This window comes from Trachurus japonicus, chromosome 13 (genome assembly GCF_045865225.1).
Source record: "Trachurus japonicus isolate A0001 chromosome 13, Traja_1.0".
NCBI lineage: Eukaryota > Metazoa > Chordata > Actinopteri > Carangiformes > Carangidae > Trachurus > Trachurus japonicus.
In genome coordinates, this window is record NC_140919.1 from 12366043 (window position 1) to 12391268 (window position 25226).

A 25226-nucleotide genomic window follows, 5' to 3' on the forward strand; every position below is an offset into this window, starting at 1 on the left:
AGAAACCACTTGGTTGAAATCATCCTTTCATTTGCACTAAATGTTCGTGGTCTTGTTTCCACCTGGTAGAAAGAACATGGTGATGTTGGCTGCATCAAGTCGCCTCCTGGTGGCAGCTTTGAGGTGTGCAACAGGACGAGGGGCTGATGAGTGGTTTCTAGTGAGTTCAGAGTGATGTCAGACACAGAGAGCAGAGACAGAGGATCACATGAGTTACAGGAGCTGAAGCAGCAGCCTTTTACTGGAGCAGACGAACAAACGTCCATAAATACTGAAAAAGAGAACGAGCAAAACTCAGATAAAGACTGAAACTTAAACTCATCTATAGAACAAAACACACAGATAAATGACATTTACTGAGGTGAAATCATCATTGTTATAGTTTACAGCTTTTCTTTACAGGAAAAAGGAACAAATCAAGGTTTGTTGTTTATTTAGGATATGAACTATTAAATAGTTTGCTCAGACTGTCCTTTTTCTGAAGATGTGCAGCACTTGATGATTGTTTAACAATTTAAAGCAGAAGTAAGCGGAATATTTGTGTTAATATAAGTCTTAAATAGTTATATCCTCAGACAGCAATCACTTACATAGAGTGTTTGGTCCGAAACACGGGGCTGTCAGTCACTCTGCTCTGCTGTAAGCTGAGGAGAAAACTTCCCTTGTATCCTACAACCTTTATCCAATGAGGAGAGAGAACGGCTTGATTGTTTAGCAATTTGAGAAAAGGAAATCATTCACATTTGTAACTTCATAGCACCTTTGCAGATGATTCTTATGAAAATGTAAAATTATTCACACATAAGTTGTGAATTTTTTATTGAGTGTGGGGGACGTCAGAGCCAGACTAGAGGTCAAAAGTCAGAATTTAAAACAGTCAGAAAGACTTTTCTCTCTAAAAGTCAGTTGTTGTGTTTATTAATAAGATATTTTTCATCATGCTTTTTATCCAGCATTTAGATTTATCAGTTGTGTTGATGTTTAAGGATCCAGCAGCAGAGACCAGACTCTCCTGGACCCAGCTGTCTGTCTTTAAAGAGCAACTACTCAAAGGGCTTAGGCGCTGACTTTAAAGGAGGACATGGATCAGCTGATCAGATGTAAGACAAACCTAAATTTCAAAGCTTTTTCAATGATTCTCTATAAAATCTGAGCACATTTGTCACATTCACATTTGTAACTTGATACTACCTTTGCAGATTATTCATTTGAAAATGTAAAATTATTCACACATAAGTTGTGAATTTTATATTGAGTTTTCATTGAAATATAGTGAAAAAGGTGTGGAAATGTTGAGAAATAGGGAGCACAATCAATCAAAACTGACATAGAAAACCAAAAAGCACACTTGCATGAATACTATACATGAATACAATATGTAGGCCTGTGCCATTTTAAACAACAAATCAACTAATTTTACCAAAAGAATGATCAATTTAAAACTCATGTGCTCTGTCCCTATCATTTTTTTTAATATACAAGCATACAGATACATACATGATACATATACACATACAAACTTACGTACATACACGTCCTCATGGGACATATTAAGTCCATCTTGTATTATTTCTCTGTACTGATGTTCACTTGACACTGATTCCTCCACAGAGTGGACCAGGAGAGCTCAAAGGTTCCCAGTGGTCAGTCTGCCCAGCAGCATCAAACACACCTGGACTCCATATTTATGGTGAGGACATGTCCAACAGCTGCTGTTACATCTGTTGTTCACCATCATCTCCATGCTGCACTTTGACACCAGTGGATTGTCAGTCTGTCCAACATGGATCTGATGTTTGGCTACATGGTTTTACAGTCGCTTTGGCGCTTTTCTCACATCACTATTAACATTTGCACAACAGTTTGTGCATTTCTCAGAACAATTAGTACAAACTGCAAAACCTCGTGGATAACCTGCAAAAGCACATCACTTGCTCAAAATGGATCGTTCATCCCTCAAAAGCAAGTATTCATGTCAATGAATCTGTCAGTGTCATCAAAATGAGAAGTCTTGACACCATTGTTTATGAACAAGATAGTCAAATGGCTTTGTCATGTTTTCATTATGACAGTTTATTCTCTAACAGTTTTCCAATGCAAAAAAGTCTTGGTGACACTACCTGAAAATGCTCTAGACAGCACTATACACTACTTGTACAACCATGTGAAAACTACAGTAAAGTTACACTTTACTGTATTTAGTGGAGTAACTGATACTGAATATGTATGTTTCACATTTTTGCTCTTTGCAATTCTAATTTGTTCACAGCATTGTGCAAAAGAAAAATACACTACAGTCATATTTACAACAAAGAAACACCCTTTGGGTAGAGCTGTGCACAACTGTAAACAATATTGCAGTACTGTAACTGAACCTGCAGAGTACTTACAGTTTTTCTCGGTTGTTTACACACATTTTCTGAAAGCATGCCTCATACTCTCAGAACTCTACACACAAATCCAAAAACACACACACAATGGGCAAAACCCCTAACTTCTCCTGCAAAATGAAACTTTACATTCAAAACAATGTTATTTATTCTCAAAATGCTATTTTAGTCTCAAATAACACACACAAACCATCATATGACTAGACATTTATAAGAACCAGTTGAACACTGATGTGCTCAGTGTAAAACACTATGATGAATGGAAAACAATTCTACTCCATTCATCATAATGACTTAGACTTTTTTTTTACTGTAACTACAGACAGTATATATATTTATATAAATGTGTTGTAAAATTTTAGAATATTGTTTTGATACTCAGACCACTCAAATACACCGTAACAAATGAAATGCGTGAAGACGCGACCGAGGTGGTCGTGTGGCGATGCAGCCGTGCTGATCTGACCACAAAAGAAAAAAAAAAAGAGTCAGTCGGGGTCAGCTGGTTTACGGTAGGGCTGCCACGATTAGTCAACTAGTCACGACTGCGTCGACTATTAAAATCGTCGACAACTAATTTAATAGTCGATGCGTCGTTTCTTTTCTTTTTTTTTAAACTTTGTTTTTCTCTCAAAACTGCTGGGGCACCTTCCACACACGCACCCGCCGCTGCAGCCGCCCACCACACATACACACGTGCACTCACTCACTCAAGGTGAGTTTACAGGTGGTCTCTCTCTTTTCTCTCTCTACCTGTCTTGTCCCTCATCAAGCGGCACAGGTGTAACCCCCGCCGCCGCCGCCGCTCTCTCTCTCTCTCTCTCTCTCTCTCTCTCTCTCTCTGTGTCATTTTAAATGAGAAGCGCTACTAGGAGCGGTACCGCCGCTCCATCGTTTTAAATCACGGACTGAAAAACAGCCGTTCGTCATTTAAAAATAAAACCGCGGACTTTGAGATCGGTGTTGGAGAATACTAGAATGTTACCGCGTCTGGTCACAGCGTCCTGGTCACGTAATGAGCGCTCATCTTAACGAGCAAGTCTTCTCTCCCGGCGTAAATCTACGTCAATATTTTCCGGTAGCTTCTCATCTCAGTCGGCACCTTGCAGAGTTTGAGCTGCACCTCAGTTTCACTTGTTTTCATTTGACAGTTTAACACAGAACTTTTTGGTGGAGTCTTTCTATGTTTCTCCTTCTGTGACAGTAAAAATGCAATTCAATTCAAATTCAATTCAAAAAACTTTATTCATCCCCAAGGGGCAATTAAAAAGCACGCTGAGCAGTTCAGGTAAGATCACAATAAACAGCAAACACTCACACATGCACACACGCACACACGCACACACACACACACACACACACACACACACACACACACACACACACACACACACACACAAGTATGAGATAAATAAATAAATAATAAGTAATGCAACTTTAAAGTGCAGTGCATTCATGTCCTTCAGGCCAATCAAGTCCAGTCCAACCCTCCACACAACTTAGGAGGTGAGTGGTGGGTGGAGGGTGTTGGGTGGTTGGGTGGGGCTGGGTTGAAGTGACTGGATGGGGATGGGCTGGGGGCATTGGGTGGGGCATTGGGTGGGGCTGGGATTGGGTGGGGCTCCACACAGTTCTTGGGCCAGCGATGGCTGCGAGTTGAGCAGGAGGACAGCTCTGGGCACAAAGGTCGCCCTCCTTCTCTGAGTCCTGCAGCCCGGGCATCGGAGACGACGCCCAGAGGGGAGCCACTCAAATGTGGAGAAGAGGGGGTGAGATGGGTCCTGAAGGATCCTGCTGGCTTTCCTCAAGGTCTGTTGCTCACAGAGGGTGGAGAGAGGTCTTAGAGGAAGACCAATGATTCTGGAGCAGAGCTTGACAACACCAGACAGCCGGTTCCTATTTTGGAGTGAGATGGAATGAAGCCAGCATGTGAAGGAGAAGGTGATGATGCTCTCTATGAAGGAGTAATAGAATGTTGTGAGGATGTTTTTGCTCACACTGAAGGAGTTCAGCTTCCTCAGGAGGTACTGGCGTTGCTGGCATTTTTTTATAATCTCATCTGTGTTGTGGTCAAACTTCAACTGACCTGTGGTGATGGGAGGAGCCAGACAGAAGGGACAGGAGGACCGTGTCGTCGGCAAACTTAACAAGATGGCAGTTGTGGTGGGTAGATCGGCATTCATCAGTATAGAGAATGAACAGGAGAGGAGAGAGAACGCAGCCCTGTGGTGAACCAGTTGAAGTGTAGATGGGATCGGAAAAAATGTCGTTAACCAGCACTCTCTGTGGCCTGTTAGTTAGAAAATTCAGGATCCAAAGAATGAGACTGTTATCAAGATGAAAGAAGGGAACATTTACATTTTTTCAGACAAGACGATTGTCTTATAAACTATTTGATTTTTTTTTAACAGAACGACTCCTATTATTTACAATGAGCACAAGTTATATTTGATTGATAGGCCTACCAAAACTTTATTATTGTGAACAATTCCTTAGTTTCAGGTGTCCACCTCATTTTATTTAAATGTAGCTATGTTTAATGCCAGAGACAAATGAAGGAAAGACAAAAAACCTTTAAGTATTTATTTTGGTGTTGTTTAGGCCAGTGCCTTATCCTTATTTTACTCAGCTGTTTGCACTTCATGCTACAGTTAAAGCTGCATATTTCATTAAAAGTTTAATGAACTATCATCTTAATTGTCTTTATTTTTAGTTAGCATATACCTTAAACACTTCAAGCTGAAAGCTAATGATTAAGAGCAGCTGCATGCTGGTGCGATAAGCTGTATGTTTTACATTCAATTTACGTATGATCCGATTAGTCGACTAATCGAAAAAAATAGTCGGTGACTAGTCGACTATCAAAATAATCGTTTGTGGCAGCCCTAGTTTACGGCCGAACAATTTTGAAAGACTGAACACATAATTTTGACAAGATGAGACTACTGTAACATGTAGCTCACCTAGCAGAACAGCTCTCTTTGTAGTCAAAGACTTTGTTCTATTCAGGTTCGAATCCTTCCATCAACATGCAATTTTGGTGATCAATGCATTTTCTTTTCTCATCATCATTATGATCACTGCTATATACATATATGTGTGTGTGTGTGTGTGTGTGTGTGTGTGTGTGTGTGGCCTCTCTCTCTCTGTTTGGTTTCTCTCTTTTTGGTGTCAGTCCATCACTGCCTGTTTCCCTTTTATGCTAAAGCTCTGATTGCTAATTGTAAAACTGTGTGACAAGTGTTTACCCATGTGATGAGTCAGTGTGCATAGTAGGGAAACTAACTTTAGAATTTTGAATAACAGTGTGTTATTCATGAAAACAAGTGATTTTCTTCATGAAAATTGTGCCAAATGCAGAGAATTGTGTGTAGTGTTTTGAAAAAGTGTGTTATAGAACTGCAAATTGAGTGTAAAGCAGGAATTGTGCTTGTAGTTTTGCAGACTTGGTTCAGGGGGTTGGTGCATGAGTTAGATGTTGAGGCCATTGTGCCTCAAGAACCAGAAATTGTGTGTAAACAATCGAGAAAAACTGTAATCATTCCTGTATATTCAGACGTTCCTGTCTGTCTGGCCATATGTTTTCATCTACATCACTCTGTCAATTGTAATGATTGAAACAGATTCAATATTCCTTAAGATATTGTCATCCTTGCTTTGTATCTTTCTCAACCTTATGTCATTGTTTACAATCACCATCGCACAAATGGCTTCTTCTTGTTGCAGAGTAAAAAGGGACCTCTTCCACCTATGTGAGGTTGTCTTGTAATCCTATGTGGTGCAGAGTACATGTAAAATTACTTTACTTTACTTTAATTACTTTACAATACAGTAAATTTGTACTGTAGTAAAGCTGTATGTCTATAAATGTAAAAAGTAAAAGGTTCTTGTCACACTGTAAGCCTAATGCCTGACACAGTGAGCAGTGCAGTTCTCCCTACCAAATGTTCGAATAATTAAATTCATCGTGGTTCTTCCAACAAGTTTTGACAACTAGTTCAATAATTTTGTATGTAATGACTCAAGCAATGAAATGAGGACTATTAGTTTTATAGGGAACGACTATTCAGCATTCATGAGTATAGTTCATTTTGACTGACATGACATAAGCAAATGATAATGTTACTGTATAGAGAATTCTATGAAAGCAACTGATACATGTCCAAGAGCATTTGCAATTTGTTCAGAGGAAGGGGAAACTGCTATTATGATGTGCACAAATTACTAAATGTTGAGCTAATTTTCATTCTTATCTGAGAAAAGCACCAAAGTGACTGAGAAAAACTGTAGTTTGATGCTGTCACTCATAGAGTTTCTGTTCCAGCTGCTGGAGGAGAACATGGTCACTTTTGTGAAGAAGGAGTTGAAGAAGATCCACAAGCTTCTGAGTCCAGATTACCCAGAATGCTCAGGGAGTCAGAGGGAGGATGAGGAGGTGTTGGACGGTGAGGATGAAGAGCAGAGGTGGAGCACCAGAGAGGCATTAGTGAGGATCACAGTGAACTTCCTGAGGAGGATGAAGCAGGAGGAGCTGGCTGAGCATCTGCAGCACAGTAAGAGGATTTCTCTAAAGATTCAACATGACGGACAAATGAGACGTTTACTGACATCAACACATGGAGGAAAACGTGTTCATATAGTCTTTATTTAGAGGAATTAAAATGTTATATTTTCTTATTGATCATGTGTTTTCATTCAGGACATGCTGCTCCAGTTTGTGGACGTAAACTCAAATCTTCCCTGAAGAAGAAGTTCCAGTGTGTGTTTGAGGGGATCTCTAAAGCAGGAAACCCAACTCTTCTGAACCAGATCTACACAGAGCTCTACATCACAGAGGGAGGGGCTGGAGAGGTCAATGATGAACATGAGGTCAGACAGATTGAGACAGCGTCCAGGAAACCAGACAGACCAGAAACAACCATCAGACAAGAAGACATCTTTAAAGCCCCACCTGGAAGAGACCGACCAATCAGAACAGTGATGACAAAGGGAGTGGCTGGCATTGGGAAAACATTCTTAACACAGAAGTTCACTCTGGATTGGGCTGAAGACAAAGACAACCAGGACATACACTTCACATTTCCCTTCACCTTCAGAGAGCTGAATGTGCTGAAAGAGAAAAAGTTGAGCTTGGTGGAACTTGTTCATCACTTCTTCTCTGAAACCAAAGAAGCAGGAATCTGCAGGTTTGATCAGTTCCAGGTCGTCTTCATCTTTGATGGTCTGGACGAGTGTCGACTTCCTCTGGACTTCCACAACACTGAGATCCTGACTGATGTGACAGAGTCCACCTCAGTCAACGTGCTGCTGACCAACCTCGTCAGGGGGAAACTGCTTCCCTCTGCTCGCCTCTGGATAACCACACGACCTGCAGCGGCCAATCAGATCCCTGCTCAGTGTGTTGACATGGTGACAGAGGTCAGAGGGTTCACTGACCCACAGAAGGAGGAGTACTTCAGGAAGAGGTTCAGAGATGAGCAGCAGGCCAGAAAGATCATCTCCCATATCAAGACATCACGAAGCCTCCACATCATGTGCCACATCCCAGTCTTCTGCTGGATCACTGCTACAGTTCTGGAGGAGCTGTTGAAGACCAGAGAGGGAGGAGAGCTGCCCAAGACCCTGACTGAGATGTACATCCACTTCCTGGTGGTTCAGTCCAAAGTGAAGAAGGTCAAATATGATGGAGGAGCTGAGATAGATCCACACTGGAGTCCAGAGAGCAGGAAGATGATTGAGTCTCTGGGAAAACTGGCTGTTGAGCAGCTGCAGAAAGGAAACCTGATCTTCTATGAATCAGACCTGACAGAGTGTGGCATCGATATCAGAGCAGCCTCAGTGTACTCAGGAGTGTTCACACAGATCTTTAAAGAGGAAAGGGGCCTGTACCAGGACAAGGTATTCTGCTTCGTCCATCTGAGTGTTCAGGAGTTTCTGGCTGCTCTTCATGTCCATCTGACCTTCATCAAATCTGGACTCAACCTGATGTTACAACAACAAACAACATCAAGGCAGTCTCAAGTGTTTGGAGACAAATCAACACATTTCTATCAGAGCGCTGTGGACAAGGCCTTACAGAGTCCAAATGGACACCTGGACTTGTTCCTCCGCTTCCTCCTGGGTCTTTCACTGGAGACCAATCAGACTCTCCTACGAGGTCTGATGACTCAGACAGGAAGTGACTCTCGGTCCAATCAGAATACAGTCCATTACATCAAGAAGAAGATTGAAGAGACTCCCTCTGCAGAGAGAAGCATCAACCTGTTCCACTGTCTGAATGAACTGAATGATCGTTCTCTAGTGGAGGAGATCCAACAGTCCCTGAGATCAGGACGTCTCTCCACAGATAAACTGTCTCCTGCTCAATGGTCTGCTCTGGTCTTCATCTTACTGTCATCAGAAGAAGATCTGGACGTGTTTGACCTGAAGAAATACTCTGCTTCAGAGGAGGCTCTTCTGACGCTGCTGCCAGTGGTCAAAGCCTCCAACAAAGCTCTGTAAGTGTAGATATGGATGTACAAAGATTTTATAGACGTATGTAGTTTGTTTTTCTTATCTCTGTGTAGTATTGCTTTTTTATGCCCTTATATTATTTGTATGTCTGCACTACTAGATACTTGAATTTCCCTTGGGATCAATAAAGTATCTCTAAGCCTGAGATAGTTGGATTTATTCATTATTATAGAAAGACAGTTACGTGTTTTCAACTCTTCTATTCTCTTTAATTCCTCATGATTATCTCTTCAGACTGAGCAGCTGTAACCTCTCAAAGAGAAGCTGTGAAGCTCTGTCCTCAGTCCTCAGCTCCCAGTCCTCTAGTCTGAGACACCTGGACCTGAGTAACAACAATCTGCAGGACTCAGGAGTGAAGCTGCTGTCTGGTGGACTAAAGAGTCCACACTGTAGACTGGAGACTCTCAGGTGAGAATCCATCCAGCTGTTTATCTGATGACACTTGAACACAGCAGCAGGTGTTGACAGTGGGTTCCTGTGTGTTGTTGTGTGTGTTCAGTCTGTCAGGATGTCTGGTCACTGAGGAAGGCTGTGCTTCTCTGGCCTCAGCTCTGAGCTCCAACCCCTCCCATCTGAGAGAGCTGGACCTGAGCTACAATCATCCAGGAGCCTCGGGAGTGAAGCTACTGTCTGTTGGACTGAAGGATCCAGACTGGAGACTGGACTCTCTCAGGTATGGAGAGGCTGCTGCCTAAAAAAAAAAAAAAAAAAACGCTACGTGCGGCGGAGCTGAAAACAGCCGAGTTCTCCTCTACTACAGCTGAACAGCTGACATGTGGTCAAGACGTACAGTGACCTGTCACACCTAAACTTCAACCTCAGACTGTCTGCTTCCTAGATGATCACACAGGGAGAGCATGAATGTGTGATGAGTTGTGTTACAGAGCAGTGTTACAGAGTCCTGTATTTAGGCTTATTCGTCAGTGCTTTATGTTGTCATGATAATTAATAGGCCTATATGCTGAGAAATAAAATTGTAAATCAAACAAATCCTACAGGGAAGATCAATTTATGTTTTAACGAATCAAATATTGTTTTGGTCATACTGATAATAAATAGGCTATGTTTAATTCTCTCTTTTTTTTGGGGGGGGGGGCGCACAGCTGTTTATTTTTCATTAAGGGAGGCTCACTCTCTCACACTTTGAAAACTCCTGGGTTAGTGTGTCACTATCAACCGTAGAACACGTTTCATTTCAGAAATACAACGAAAACCATTTAATTCACTCGCCTGAGACACGCGTTGTAGCGACAACGTGAGGACACTTGATTTGCCGTGGTAGATCAGCCGGCAGGCAACGCCGGCACAACGGCTTCAGTCTCGATCAGCGGAGCAAAGATCTATTTCCGGCTGCCGTAGCCGTGGCAGAATCCGTCGTTGCTTGCCTAGTGTCTGATAGAGGAGGAGGAGCTGGAACATTTCCTATGGCCCCGTTCACACCTGGTATTAACATCTGTCTCAGGTGATCGATGCATTGATGACATCAGATCTCATCACTCAGACCATATCCAGAGGTGGTGTAGGCCACAGTGAAGCTCTGCCCACTCCACTGACATCCTCTGTCACAGTCTGACTCGTCCCAACACAGTTTATACTGAAGCCAAAATCTCAGAGTGATTCAAACATGAGCTGTGCAGCTTTCATCAGTCACAGTGATGAACTACTGGGATCAGGAGTTTCTCCTCATGATGACTTCAGTGTCTCATCATGACTCACTGTATCATATTCAGGAAAAGAGATCTCAGGGATAAAACCAGCTGTCAGCAACTGTGCTCTGAGTCTCTCCAGATGTTTGGATCAGTCTTTATTTCAGAGTGTATCAGGAAACATTTCAGCTGCAGCTGGTTGAACTGCTCCTGAACCAACAGAGTGTTTGACCTGAACAGTCCCAGATACTGTAGACACCTGTTGAGTGTGGACACAATAATAACAACACAGCAACAAGAATCAAACCATGTCCACTGCTCAAAGACATTCGTCTCCCAGCTTTCTCCAACCAAGGAGGAAATAAGAGACAGAAATCAGGCGGCACCATCATATCTCTGTCTGGTCAGATATTGATCAATAATCAGCTCAGTCTCTCTGAGATCCAGATCTTGTCCTGATGAGATCTGTTGTTGTGTTGAGGAAACAGTAAATCACAAGTGTGACATACAGATGTCATCACTGTCCAGAGGCCTGGAGCTGTCAATCAGAAGAAAGTGAGTGTAGTGAACAGTGTAATAATCAGTGTTTGTGGCTGAATGTGTGTGTGATCAAACAGCTGTTTTCAGACTGTGTGCTGCTCAAACACGTCTGACTCCAGATCAGATGAAGCCACAAAGTGGCTCCTTGATGAAAGTCTCCGGCAGCTGGAGCTTCACTTCCTGTCTGAGTCCATGTGCTCTGAGCTGAGCCTGGTTCTCTCTGCTCTAACAGTTTCTCTGCTTCCTCTGGACTCTGACTTCAAGTCCAGTAAAAATGTGTGGACAGGTTTGATGGAGCTCAGGACTGGTCCTGAGGACGGCTGCTTTGTTCCACATGATGTGACTGATCACAGTGAGTTAGTGTGTTGCAGCTGATCTGTGTGAAGAGCAGAGAAGAACAGAGTCATTGATCATGAGATCCTGATCCGTCCTGTCACTGTGATCAGATGGTTTCTATTAGAGCTTTATCCACTCACTGCTCGCAGCAAAATAAAAACAGAGTTCAAATTCATTTTTTCCTAACAACTTTTTCATGTTGTGGGCATGGCGTTGAGGCTACAATCCTCACTGCAGGCTGCCCCGGTTCGAATCCCACATCGGGCAGCCCTTTCCTGCATGTCATTCTCCCTCTCTGCCTCCCCATTTCCTGTCTCTCTCTCGACTGTGCTATCAATTAAAGGCAATAAAAGCCCCAAAAATATACTTAAAAAAAAAAAAAAACGTTTTCATGTCGGGGCTTCAGGACACTTGGGTCAGTACAGACGAGCAGTATGGAGGTATTTGGATGTTTCAGTGTGTGTTTTTGGTCTAAGTCAGCATCGATTCTGACTTACGGTAAGGAGGCAGAAAGGGCTCATTCACTGACTTGATGATCTGATAAAGGAACAGCCCTCACACACTGTCAGACTTCCCGTGAACGCACCTCTAAGTCAGTGAGTCCGTAAGGGGTCGGATTGAAATTGGGCCTGAAAGTGTCTGAAGCTGAAGCTGAATGGAGAAAACACATGATGAAGTGTTTCCTCCTCGTCTCCTCCTGCTCTGTATCATCACTAGATAAAGACTCCAGCTCCTTCCTCTCTGTGCTCAGTGTTCATCCATACATACAAGCCTCCATGTGAACACAGTGATAAAACTGTGTGTGTGTGTGTGTGAGAGCCATGTAATGTCCATGTGTGCATGCTGACAGAGAACGTGCTGTTCTGACTCCTCTCCTCCTTTCAGGGTGGAGCCTGCTGGAGTCCAATTCTTGACACCAGGTCCGAGGAAGTGTAAGTGTGTTTTTACTTTGAGCAGCACATTCAACCATCTTCACACTGTCACATCACTGACGTCATGAGTCTTCATCAAACTGTCATTAACTGATCACATGATCAATAACTGCAGCTGTGTCTTGTTCTCTCCATCAGATTCCTGTCGACTCACAATCGACACAAACACAGTGAACACAAAGATCCAACTGTCTGACAACAACAGGAAGGCGACACATGTGGAGAGGCATCAGTCATATCCTGATCATCCAGACAGATTTGACCGGTGGTCTCAGCTGCTGTGTTCAACTGGTCTGACTGGTCACTGCTACTGGGAGGTCGAGTGGAGAGGAGACGTTAATATATCAGTGAGTTACAGGGGAATCAGAAGGAAAGGAGGCAGTCGAGACTGTTGGTTTGGAGGGAACGATCAGTCCTGGAGTCTGAGCTGCTCTGTTGATGGTGGTTACTACGTCTGTCACAATGACATAGTGACACCTATCGCCTCCTCCTCCTCCTCCTCCTCCTCCTCCTCCTCCTCCGTCTCTAACAGAGTAGCAGTGTATGTGGACTGTTCTGCTGGCTCTCTGTCCTTCTACAGAGTCTCCTCTGACTCACTGATCCACATCTACACCTTCAACACCACCTTCACTCAACCTCTGTATCCTGGGTTTACTCTCTGTTCTGAGTCCTCAGTGTCTCTGTGTTGAGTGAATCAGAGTCTCCTCCTGTCACAGAAACCTTCTCACTGTTGAACAGACAGTTCAGTCTGTATTTACCTCCAAAACCACTCCGTCTCATAATGTTAGATGATTATTTCATTCTCCTCCTCCTTCTCCTGGGCGTCGGGCATCATCAGGAGACTCAGGAACTGGAGGAGCTGCTCCTTCTCGCCGGCCTACAGCGATTTGTTCTGGATCACGTCCTGCAGACACCGCCAGAGCAAACTGTCTCTGACTCTTTCTCACTGTCCGTCCAAATAACGCAGCGACGTCCTGATAGTCGTCCAGACGGTGACTGATGATGATCGCCGTCACCTTCACCTCCACCTTGGACGCCGTCCAGACGTCAGGGAACTGCAAAGACGTCATCAAACCTCTGAGTTTCTCCGTCTCTGCGACCACGTCGGCATCCCGGTCCAGTTCTTCCAGCGCCGCCAGGAATCTCCGGAGACTCTGCTGCAGTTTGAACGCAGAGTAACGGAGATCAGAGTCGTTGTCGTTGTCGCCGTGTGATGTTGATGTCAGGACGCCGCCGCCGCCGCTGCCGCCGCTGAGCCAAACCTGCGTCAGCTCTGCGATCAGCTTCAAGGCCTCAGCCGGCTTCACGCTGCTGGGCTGAAACTGAGACGGCGTGCGAGCGGCGTGCAGGTCTCTCTGAGCCTCCAGGACGAGTTCGGGGCTCAGCTTCTCGCCGTTCTTCTTCTTCTCTCTGAGGCCGACGGCTTTAGACAACACGAGCATCAGGAAGACGCGGTTGAGGTCGGGCACGCCGTCTCCACGTCGTCCCCCTCGGCTTCTCCGCTCAGCAGTTTCAGCCACACGACACAAACGACCTTCGACCTCCAGAAGCCGGTCGCGTCCCGACCGCAGATCTCTGTCACGGCCTCCAGGACCGGACGACCCACCTGGCTCCAGTCGGCTTTCTGAAGGGACGACAGGGAGGAGGAGGAGGAGGAACGACACAGCTGATTGGCCGAGAGGAAGGCGCCATGGAGAACTGCTGAGTCTGAAAACACACAAAAACGAATGAGTTCAAAAGTAATGAAAGGAGAAATATTTCCCATTATATCTCCAACAATACTGCTGCTTTCATCTGTGTATATTATAAATATCATTACTTTGTGTAACATATTATTGTCTTTGTTAATTTGTTTGTACTTTCACTAAATCTCTCTAGTTTCTACTTACTTATTTCTATATTATATAGAGTATTTCCCCACTATAAGACAAAAAATGACAGTTTTTAAAGATCTGAACAGTTCAGCTAATTATTTTTGTTATTGGTGAACTGAATCGTCTGAATCTGACATGTATATTGCCTGTAAAATATGAGAAAGTGAGAAAAATAATCATAATATTGTCCTTAAGCCAAAGGTGGTGTCAACAAATCCCTTGTTAAAAGTGGCTGATATGTGACAATTTTAAACAGTAAAATAATCACAATGGAAATCACAAAATACCACAGCAACTGAAGTGATGAATTGATTATTAATTATTGTTGATTAATCGACAGGATTTCAGCTCAACACTTTTATATTAGAGTCTACAGTCCACCCAAATTATATCTAAAAAAGTCTGTTTCAATGTTGTTGTCTAATTTTTTTTTTTTAAAGAATTTAACAAAATTTCCTCCAATTGAAAAAAAGTTAAATGATTGGCTTTAGTTTTCCTGGCAACTTCCACTCAAATTATTATAATAAAATCTGAATCATTTGTGTGACTGAATTATTTTACCCAAGAATATATTAGTACACAGTGCACATTAAATACACAATGTTTTAAAAACAGCGTTGTAGGAGGAGAAAATAAAAAGTTAAACTTACCTTTGTCCATCATTAATGTTGCAGTTTAGCCGCTAAAAGTAGCTACCGGTAAATTAAAGATGTGAGCTTAGTTCAGTCCTGTTTTCACTTCCGGTTCATGGTAATTATTTTCTCCACAGAGAGAATTTAGTCAAATAAACAACTGTTAATCCACATAAACATTATTTACTGCATTTCAGCAGCTGGACTCAGTTTTTACTTCAGTCCGCAGCTGCATGTTGTTGTCAACATGTTCGTATTAAAGCGTTTCCGCTCTTCCGGGTCAAAGACTCTGGAAATAATGGTGCGTTCCAGGCAGGCTTTTTTCTTACGGCCAACCAATTGTAAGGTTTATATTGATTGATTGATCATATTTATTTCAAACCAAACAAAAATTATATCTCACATACAACAACAAAAACATCCACGGGACACCATATAACCAAATATCGAACAGGACAAACAACAACAACAACAATAACAACAACAACAACAGACACTAACAACAACTATCATTTAAATACACAAACAATTAACCACACCTTAATGCTATAAAGGTACATAGTACTACATGAGTAGCTTTATACTCCCCACAAACCTCCAGTGCACATTTCTTATGTTTACAAATCCAATCAGTCATCAAATTTGTCCTAAACAAAATGAGGACAAGAATGTATTTTTCTATTATACGTATATGAAGTAAGAAAAATGTACACATTATGTCATTTCCTTTAAATTTTCTTTTTAATCAGCCTACTGAAAACCACAGAGGGCTGAAGTTGTAGCACTATATAAACATGGGGGTAGACAACGTTTGACGCTGTATACCACAAACAACAAAACAACGTGCGTGAGGTGTGGAGGGTTCTGAAAACCACCACCGGCTACAAGCAGGCTACGGATGGAGCAGCTGAGGGGGACAGAGAAAGAGCCAACGAGTTTAATATCTTCTTCAATCGTTTTAATGAGGTGTCTGCACTCTACCAGGTCCCCCCTCCTCCTCCTCCTCCTCTTCCCTCGCCTCTCTCTCTCCCGCCCCCTCCCACCACCTCACCTACATCCCTCCACTCCTTCATGTGCCTCTCGTCCTTACCACCTTGCTCCTCTGCATCGCCTCCTCTCCCTCCCTCTCCTGTAGCCCTCCCTGCCATCACCACAGCCCAGGTTAGTGGCATGCTGAGGAGACTACACCCCAGGAAGGCGGCAGGACCGGATAAAGTGTGCCCCAGGATGTTGAAGGCCTGTGTTGCTGAGGTGGGCGAGCCCCTGCAGCAGCTTTCCAACCTGAGCCTATGCCTGGAGAAAGTGCCCACCTTGTGGAAAACATCATGTATTGTCCCAATACCGAAGGGGAGGAGCCCCAGTGACATCAGTGACTTCAGACCAGTGGCGCTCACCTCCCATCTCATGAAGACACTAGAACGGCTCATCCTCAACATCATCCACCCCCAGGTTCAGCATGCCCAAGACTCTCTTCAGTTTGCCTACCGGGAGAGGGTGGGGGTTGAGGATGCTGTCCTGTTTCTCCTTCACAGAGCATACTCCTTCCTGGACAAGGGAAATGGTTCACTGAGAATCCTCTTCTTTGACTTCTCCAGTGCATTCAATAAATTCCAGCCCCCTCTCCTCCAAGAAAAACTGACCAGAATGCACGTTGACCCCTCCATAGTGTCCTGGATCACTGATTACCTCACTGACAGACCGCAGTTTGTCAGATTGAGAGGCTGTACATCAGATACAGTGACCAGCAGCACTGGAGCACCACAAGGGACTGTACTCTCTCCTCTCCTCTTCACCCTGTACACAGCCGACTTCCAGTACAACACGGACACATGCCACATGCAAAAATTCTCAGACGACACTGCAATTGTGGGATGTATCGGGGAGGCAGTGAGAATGAGTACAGAAGCACAGTGGAGGACTTTGTGAAGTGGTGTCGGCTGAACCAGCTGCAGATCAACACCACCAAAACAAAGGAGATGGTAGTCGACTACAGGAAGAAAAATCCCCAACCCAAGCCAGTTTCCATCGAGGGGGTGGAGGTAGTCGGCTCCTACAAATACCTTGGCCTGCAGCTGGACAGCAATCTATCTATCTATCTATCTATCTATCTATCTATCTATCTATCTATCTATCTATCTATCTATCTATCTATCTATCTATCTATCTATCTATCTATCTATCTATCTATCTATCTATCTATCTATCTATCTAAACAGTATGCAACTGGAGTATTCACTGATCTCACAAAAGGCTTTGGACACAATCAATCATCACATATTGCTCAATAAACTGGAACAGTTGATCATTAAGCCTAAATAAAACTAACGTAATAGTCAAGTACAGATACAGGCAGACGGTGTTGACACAGTTAGAGTTTACAAAAACAAGTTTCTTAGTGTGATAATAGACGATAAAAATAAGCTGCAAATCTAAAACATTTCAGGACCTTTCCTTCAGCTCCCACATAAAACATGTGACTAGGACCGCCTTCGCCTCCTATCCTCTCCCAGAGTGATGCTGAGAAACTGGTGCATGCATTTATCACTTCTAGGCTGGACTACTGTAACTCTCTCCTGTCAGGTTGTCCGAAAAAACTCTCTAAAGAGTCTCCAGCTGGTCCAGAATGCCGCAGCGAGGGTTTTGACAGGAGTTGGGAAGAGAGAGCACATCTCTCCCACTTTGATGATTGATTGTGTCCAAAGCCTCAGGTCTGTTAGTGACTCCCAGTATCTCTAAAAACAGACTGGGAGATAGAGCCTTCAGTTACCGGGCTCCTTTACTGTGGAACCAGCTCTCTCCATGGGTCAAAGAGGCAGACACTCTAACTACATTTAAGTCTAGGCTTAAGACCTTCCTTTATGACAGGGCTTTTAGTTAGGGCTGGTTCAGGTAGCTCTGAACCATTTAATAGCTACGCTGCTATAGGCTTAGACTGCTGGGGGACACATCTGTCCTGGGTGAGGGATCCCTCCTCTGTTGCTCACCCTGAGGGTTCTCCAATTTTTCCTTGTTAAAAGGGTTTTCCATGGAGTTTTTCCTCAGTCGATGTGAGGGTCTAAGGGCAGAGGATGTTGTTATGATGCCATGTAAAGCCCTTTGAGACAAACTGTAAAAACGGGCTATACAAATAAAATTGCCTTGCCTACAAAACAAATATATGTAAAAATGTAAATATTACGTAAACATCCAAGTGTCCGTACACATTGATGTGTCTGTATGGATGGAGTGAAGCTGTGGAACGGATTGAGTGCGGAGCTAAAGCAATGTCCAAGTATCAGTCAATTCAAAGAGCAACATGTTGCTGATGAAGTAGAGGGAGGAAGAAGGGCCCTGACAGTCACCTGCTGTTCTCTCACTTTATAGATTCATTGCCTTATTACATAATTTATTGTTTTATTGTTTTGTAAATATGAACATAGGTAAAGAGGCTCTTTATGGATGTATGGGCTCAAACATATTTATAACAGTTGATAAATATAGTTAAATTAAAGTTAAAGATACTTTATTAATCCTTTGCAGGAAATTACAATGTTACCAGCAGCAGAAGACAACACAAGACCACAAGCACGCATCATCATGCACCAAAAATACACAATAATACAATAACAACAATATTGCACAACCCGTTACAATCTTATGTCAGAGAATAAGAGCAGCAAAGTCTAAAATGCGACTTAAAAAGAAGTAAAAGTGGCAACGTCTAAAATAAGATTTTTAAAAAGGAGGGAGAGACGCTGTCACATGATTATAGATATTAAGAGAAGCTAAATGGCATATGCACATGATTACTGTGAGTTAAAAAGCCTAATGGCAGCTGGTAAAAAAGACTTGAAGTTCCTCTCAGTTCTACATTTGGGAGGGATTAGCCTGTTGCTGTGTGAGCTCAGTCTGTCGCCTAGAGCGCCAACTGCTGGAGGGGCGCCGTCAGTCAAGGGGGGAAAAAAAAAGAAAATAATGATTTATGTCCGCTGCGCCCCCTCACTTAGCGTTTTCTGTGTAGAAAAAAACCCCCAAAACAAATAAATAAACAATGACAAACATGTTCCTAAATTGTGTATAGTCACACACACACAGCAGAGCAGATACCTGTCTGCAGCAGGAATGCTCTCAAGCCCTTTTCTTGTTAGAAACGCCACATTTTTAATTAGATGTGTGGCACAAATGCCGGCGCGTTTGCGCGACCGTCTCAATATGTTTTTTTTTTTTTTTCATATTTCGGTCATTTACGCAGTAGAAATGCGGTTCAACTTGTGGTATATTGATGTGTTGATGAAAAGAAGGGATTACCGCTGACACGTCTTCGCTTGTATTCAAAAAAGAAGTTTATTAACAAGAAGAAGAACAGTGTACAAAGAATGCCGAATCCTGGAGCATCTCTGGTCAAAAATGAGATCTCTCTCTCCTGGCCCAAAGCTCTGACCTTATATATGTTTCTAACTCCAAACACTCCACCTTCTCCGGACAGAGAGAAACCTCCCGTCCAGATGTCCAATGACCTTTGACCTGACCCTTTAACTTTTAGGCTAGCGAAAAACCCCATATCCTGTATCCTATGTCTTTTACCCATTAGAGAAGACAATGGGTCATTCAGTCGTCTTGGACCATGCCTATCTCCTTAGGTCAGATGACTAAACAAATAGTAGAACCCATTAAGCTGATCAGTTCACACATTCCTTCAGTTCAGAGAAAGCACACATAATATGAAGATAAGATAATACAAGACATTTAAGCAAGAAAGTTAAGGTGTATAATACACTACATATTTCCCCCCTTCGAGGCTCGTAGAGTCTCGACACATAAAAAATAACATACAATCAAATGATTATCATAATGAAACAAACAGACACTCTTATATAATGTCTATAATGAAACAATCATTAGCAATAAAACAATTTGTGGAGTGTGAGAGCGAAAACCTGCCAGGCAGCCAATCTTCCTTAAAGTTTCCATCCAACAATCAAGACAGGAAATTCTCTCACGGTCCCTCTGCCTTAGGCAACCACTGTTTAGCACTCCAAACCAATTAGAAAAGAAGAAATTCTTAAAACTTGAATGAAACAATTCAGTAGATACATATGAAAACCTCAGACAAATAAAATCAAAACAGTATCCAATTTCAGGCTGGTCAACCCATCGAATCCTCCATTGGACCTGTCCCTGCCTAACATTACTCTCCCTAAACGTCAAAAAGAAAGAAAACATCTGAGGCTCCAATATCCACATAGCAAAAACATACAGTAGTGAGTACATATCATCATGAAAGACATCAAACTTCAATTTTTAAAAAGCATACCATAAAAACACCAAATTAAATTATACTGCAGTTCTTCCACAGTGTCAATCTTCAATGTGGTCAAAATACTTAAGTGTCCATAATGTTCAGGGCCCTTCAATTCATTCACATTCTTCATGTTTAGATGACTGAATCTTCTCAGAACATCTGGGTCCCCGAACAGCCTGGCACTTTCACAGTGATCTCTCTCCTATATGTTCTAGGAGGGAGAGAGAAAACAAACCAGTATCTTTGCAACAGCAAATACATTTCAAACATCAAATGCACATAAACACATAAATCCCTATATTTTTACAAAATCAGTTTTGCAATTGTATCCACAGACTTCTCATCCATTATCCAAGCAGAAGTCCCCTCCTGCTCATGACATCTCTTCACAAAAATGTGGCAAAAACCTTGCAAAATTTTGATAAAAACTTGATTAACTTGGCAAGTGACTGAGCATCCACCTGGTTATAACCCAATCAGTCTATTTAAGCAAATACAATCCATACTATAACCTCCCCCCTTGCAACATGGGCCAACCCATGTGCTTCTTGAATCGTCAGACCTAAAAGGGCTGAGAGCACTATTATCAATCCTTCATGATTCTCCAAAGACCAATAGAATCTTAAGTGTCACCTCTACCTATCCACAACTATTTCTTTATTTCAAGAACAGCTTCCTGTTTGTAATTATCTCAACTTTCTAAGGTAACCATACAACTTCATACTGTGTAAATTAAGCTCTTTGAATATACTGTATGTTACTGCAATAAGTATAGTAAGCTTGCTAAATTTCTAATTTGTCCTTGTATTATTTAATTATACATTTTACACTGGAACTTTAAGAGGCAGCAGCCTCACACTTTGGCTCAAATTGGGCTGTTGACCTGAGTGAGTAGTGGATCCCAGACTTACACTGGAGACACACAATTTTCTTACCATGTCATGTTCTGTCCTATTTCATTTTATTATGAGAAAGCCACTTTTGTGGATAATTGAGTGAGACTTGTAGAATAAGATATTCTTTTTTTTTTCCCAACAGTAAACCAACTAATCAACATTTACCAACACAATGAGTTTAAACATACTAAGAAATATTTCTTATGCAGGCCTACGTTTCATTTTATTACACTATGGCAATAACAATAATTCTTAACTATATAAAGGAAAAGATGGAGAATGACAAAAAACAACTGTTTAGACTTCACATTTCTGCTCATACTACATGTTACTGCCAAAGCAGTGCAATTTTACTTTCTTTACTTTAGCATCTGATGCATGTCAGTTTGGTCAATAAATGCTAAACTACAACTTACGAATCCTATGAGGTTTCATTACTATCAACAAAAATCAAAACAATACAACACATGAGTGTTGAGGAGTGGCTGTTCAACACTACAACACTAACCTCATTCAGACAAGTATAAGTCAAAATATGTCCTTATCCTGATGTTGATATTTTCTCCTGCCCTTCCTAAATGTTTACATCTTGTTTTAATAATATGCCAGGCAATGCAATGGACAGTTGAGACATAAAAGGAGAACAAATTAACTGGTTTTAACGCTAGTGTCATCACAGAACACAAAACATCTCTTCTCAAAAGTACAGATAGGTATAGGCTCCTGATACCAGTATAGGTATTGTAGTTTTTTGATTTTTGTAGCGGAGCTCAATTGATTTTGTAAGAGGTACCAACTGACACCTCCCTTTCGAATTTTCTGGGCAGCCCTAAAATCCTAGCTGTGGACCCCTGAGAGCGTTCAACAGTCCTCGGAATGTCATTACCTGACCTCTGAAGCCTCCTCTTGGGATTCCTCTGAAATTCCCTCTGAAATTTCCTCCTCCTACTTTGTTACACGCACGAGCAAAATGACCAACCAGTCCACAATTATAACACACTTCAGGAACTTGTTGAAAATTTGGATTGAAGTTTCCTCTTGCTCTCCCTACATTTCCTTGACCTCTTCCTCTCCATGCCTGCTGCTGCAGACCAAAGTTCGGCTGTGCACTATAAACAAAAGGTACCGCTGCACAAGGCTGTTTTGGCTGTGGTTGCAGCTGTGGCTGTGGCTGTGGCTGTGGCATGGGCTGATTTATCTCAGATTGGTTCTGCATAACTACTGCCTGCTTCTTCTCCTTCTTCAGTTGAATCTGATTTAACTGTCTAAGGATCTCCTGATCTTGGTCCCTCTGTTCATGCTCTTTCTTTCTATACAGCTCTACTTGGTATGCTATGTGATCTGTATAAACACTCTTTATCATGCTCCCTAAACCAACCACTTCTGCTAATTTACTCCTCACTGACAGAGGCAACCCCTTCTGAATCTTAGCTCGCAAGATTGATTGTTCCATCTGACTGTCATCCGGATCATGTCCTGTAACATTTCTCCATACCTGATGAGCTCTTGACACATAAGATCTCGGATTTTCTTCTTGTCCTAATGGTTCAAAAAGAACATTATCAGGGTGTACATTTGTTGGAAATGTATCTCTTAACGCTCTATACAGTCGACCTCTATTTGCTCCAAACAGCTCTGAATCGTTCACAGTAGATCCCACATATCGATTATATCCAGCTTTCTGTAAAATCTCTTCCATGGCTGGAACCCCAATAATATTTACCAGAAGTCTCTTAAAGTCTCCCATGGTAGGCTTTGTTTCCACCATAATCTCCTTCAACTTTAAAATCCAAGGATGTGCTCCATCCTGAAGAACGGGTAATTGGTCAAATAAATCTGGCATAACTGTATCATCCCAAGATTTATACACCTGATCCTGTCCTCTGATAACCACTGGACAGATCTTATCAAACTTATCTTCCTTCCTTGCTGATTTTTGGGAGGCTTTTTTCAATAAGTTTTTCTTTTGCATTTGCAAGTCTTGTAATTGTTCCTGTAATAATCTCCGGCCTTTTGGTGTGGTGTATTGGTCCAAATATTTAAGGCATTGATCTATACCTTTATCAATCCTACTTAAAGTTTGTCGTCTCTCTTCTTCTTCCCTAGAAACATGTTTTGTCTTGGCATGCCTTCTTGAAAATGAAGGACTCTCATTATCCAAATCTCCATTACTATCCCTATTCTCATTTTCATCTTTGCTTTCCCTTTCACTTCCTTCTCTTAAATCCTTCTCCCTTTCTGTTCCACCTCTTCTTCTTTCTGCACTAGCCAATAACCTTCTAACTGCTGAATCATATCCTCCCACAGCTTTTTCCTCATCACTCTGATCTTCGACCTCCTCCTGACTAATTACTGGGAGCTGAGGATACATTTCCCTAAACTCCTCCTCCTTCTCATAAGGTGAGGGTCTCTGTACTGGGACCAAATGTGAGAGGAGTATATCAATCTCTGCCATCAACATTTCTACTTTCTTAACATTCTTTTCTACTTCCTCTACAACTTTCTCTACAACTTTCCCATAACCTTCATCCATTTTTGACCCTAGCTCTTTTCAAGCAACTGGAGAATATCAAACTCTATTTGTCTCTTCTCTTTATATTTTTCACCTTTTTATTTTTTCGATCACTTTATGTGGACACCAACAACTGTATTATTTTGATTAATAATTTAGGATTATTCTTCTAGTTCAACAGGAGTATGTACTTCTGGATTGTTTACATCTATTTTATCATTGCCATGGCTCCCATTTATTCTTGTGCTTAACTTTAACTTAGCTAATTAAATATTATTTAGTTTATTTATATTGATTAATTCATTTATAACCTCTGTATTGCCAAGGTCAGCAAAAGAAAGATGAAACAAATAACTTCAAAGGAATTCAAAATCTTAGAAATATTAGAAAAATGACAACCTCACACAATCTATCATATCTATCAAATTGCAAGAATAAAATTCCCCAACTCAACATTAATTAACCTTTATTGATTGATCAGTCCTTTGCCAAGTCTTCCTTCTAATTAACTACAACATATGTATGATGCATGTACTGTAGATGTGTGTACTAAATGTAAATGAGTGTACTATTATCAATCAAGCTAAATATGCATCAACAATGTCAGAAAGAGTCTATGGATAAAATCACACTGGCCTTTATCACTGGATCCAGATGCATGCGCCGTCGTCTGCAAGCCTCAATCCTTGTGATCCAAGCCAGCTGTCCTCTGTCCGCCTCTAGACACACCTCTTAAACTCTGGTCTCCTCCTTGAACTCTCGCTCCATGAAGGGAAGACAGACAAATAGTTCAGTGTTTTATAAAATCACTAGATACACAAAACACATTCCTACTGCAAGTTTTTCCTTTCTTTCAAAAATTCTGTATTATAACTTTAGAACGTTATAATTTTCATAAAAACATTCTCACTTTAAATAAGTGTTTTCCCAAAATTAATCAGGCTTTATCAAAAAATTCTCCACCACACAAAAAGTTACTCTTCCGAGGTTCATAAGTTTCTTATGGATTTATTTTCCCAAAGGTCCCCTTAAATAGAGGCTCATAGCAAGTTAATCACAAAGTCCCCTTAGAAGATTCTTAAGGTTTATTTCTTATTAAACGTCCTTTAAAGGTTCATAAACATCCTTCTCAGGCTCATATTTGTTAAAACTTAAAGAATATATAATTATATATATAATATAACATATTATAACTTACTCAAACGTCTTATTCTTATACGTTATTCACTCTTATACCTTATTCAACATACACTCTATCATATCAATTACTCATAAACTTTATTCACAAAAGAAAACCAATCTTCACACACACACACACAAAAATGGGGATTTAACAAACAAACACAAAACAAGTGATCACATATGTATTAAAGCTTCTTTCTAACTCTTTATTCTAACTATATTTTTACTCTTAATAAACCCCCCTTTAACCTTATTTCTTTTAATATCCCAAAATGTCCCTCTATTTTACCTCTTTTTACTCAAAAAATCCCTCTATTCAAATCCTTACCCCCCTTTAATCCTTACTTTTTATATACCCCCCTGTAACTTTCCCTCTATTGAAATCTTTAACCACCTTTAACTTTACTCATCCTTACCCCCCTTAACCTTAAGTACCCCCCAACAACCTTTAGTACCCCCCAACAACCTTTATTCCAAATTCCCTATACCCCC

General features: G+C 41.6%; 3 protein-coding genes across 3 annotated transcripts in view; 2 read left to right on the forward strand and 1 right to left on the reverse strand.

Moving 5' to 3' along the window:
- The window catches only part of LOC146975644 (NACHT, LRR and PYD domains-containing protein 3-like), a 151676-nt gene that overhangs the window by 77485 nt on the left and 48965 nt on the right, over positions 1-25226 (forward strand). The window lies entirely within an intron of this gene.
- On the forward strand, positions 6570-13061 carry LOC146975648 (protein NLRC3-like). The gene is made up of 6 exons (XM_085794636.1): positions 6570-6943; positions 7090-8887; positions 9138-9311; positions 9403-9576; positions 12311-12357; positions 12496-13061. The coding sequence occupies exons 1-6, from the start codon at positions 6685-6687 to the stop codon at positions 13044-13046; spliced, it is 3003 nt and encodes a 1000-aa protein (XP_085650762.1). The 5' UTR covers positions 6570-6684; the 3' UTR covers positions 13047-13061.
- LOC146975649 (uncharacterized) lies at positions 16277-23692 on the reverse strand. Its single transcript, XM_085794637.1, has 2 exons — positions 22263-23692; positions 16277-16408 (listed from the first exon to the last, which is right to left on the reverse strand). Exons 1-2 carry the CDS (start codon positions 23571-23573, stop codon positions 16277-16279), a joined length of 1443 nt encoding a protein of 480 aa, XP_085650763.1. The 5' UTR covers positions 23574-23692.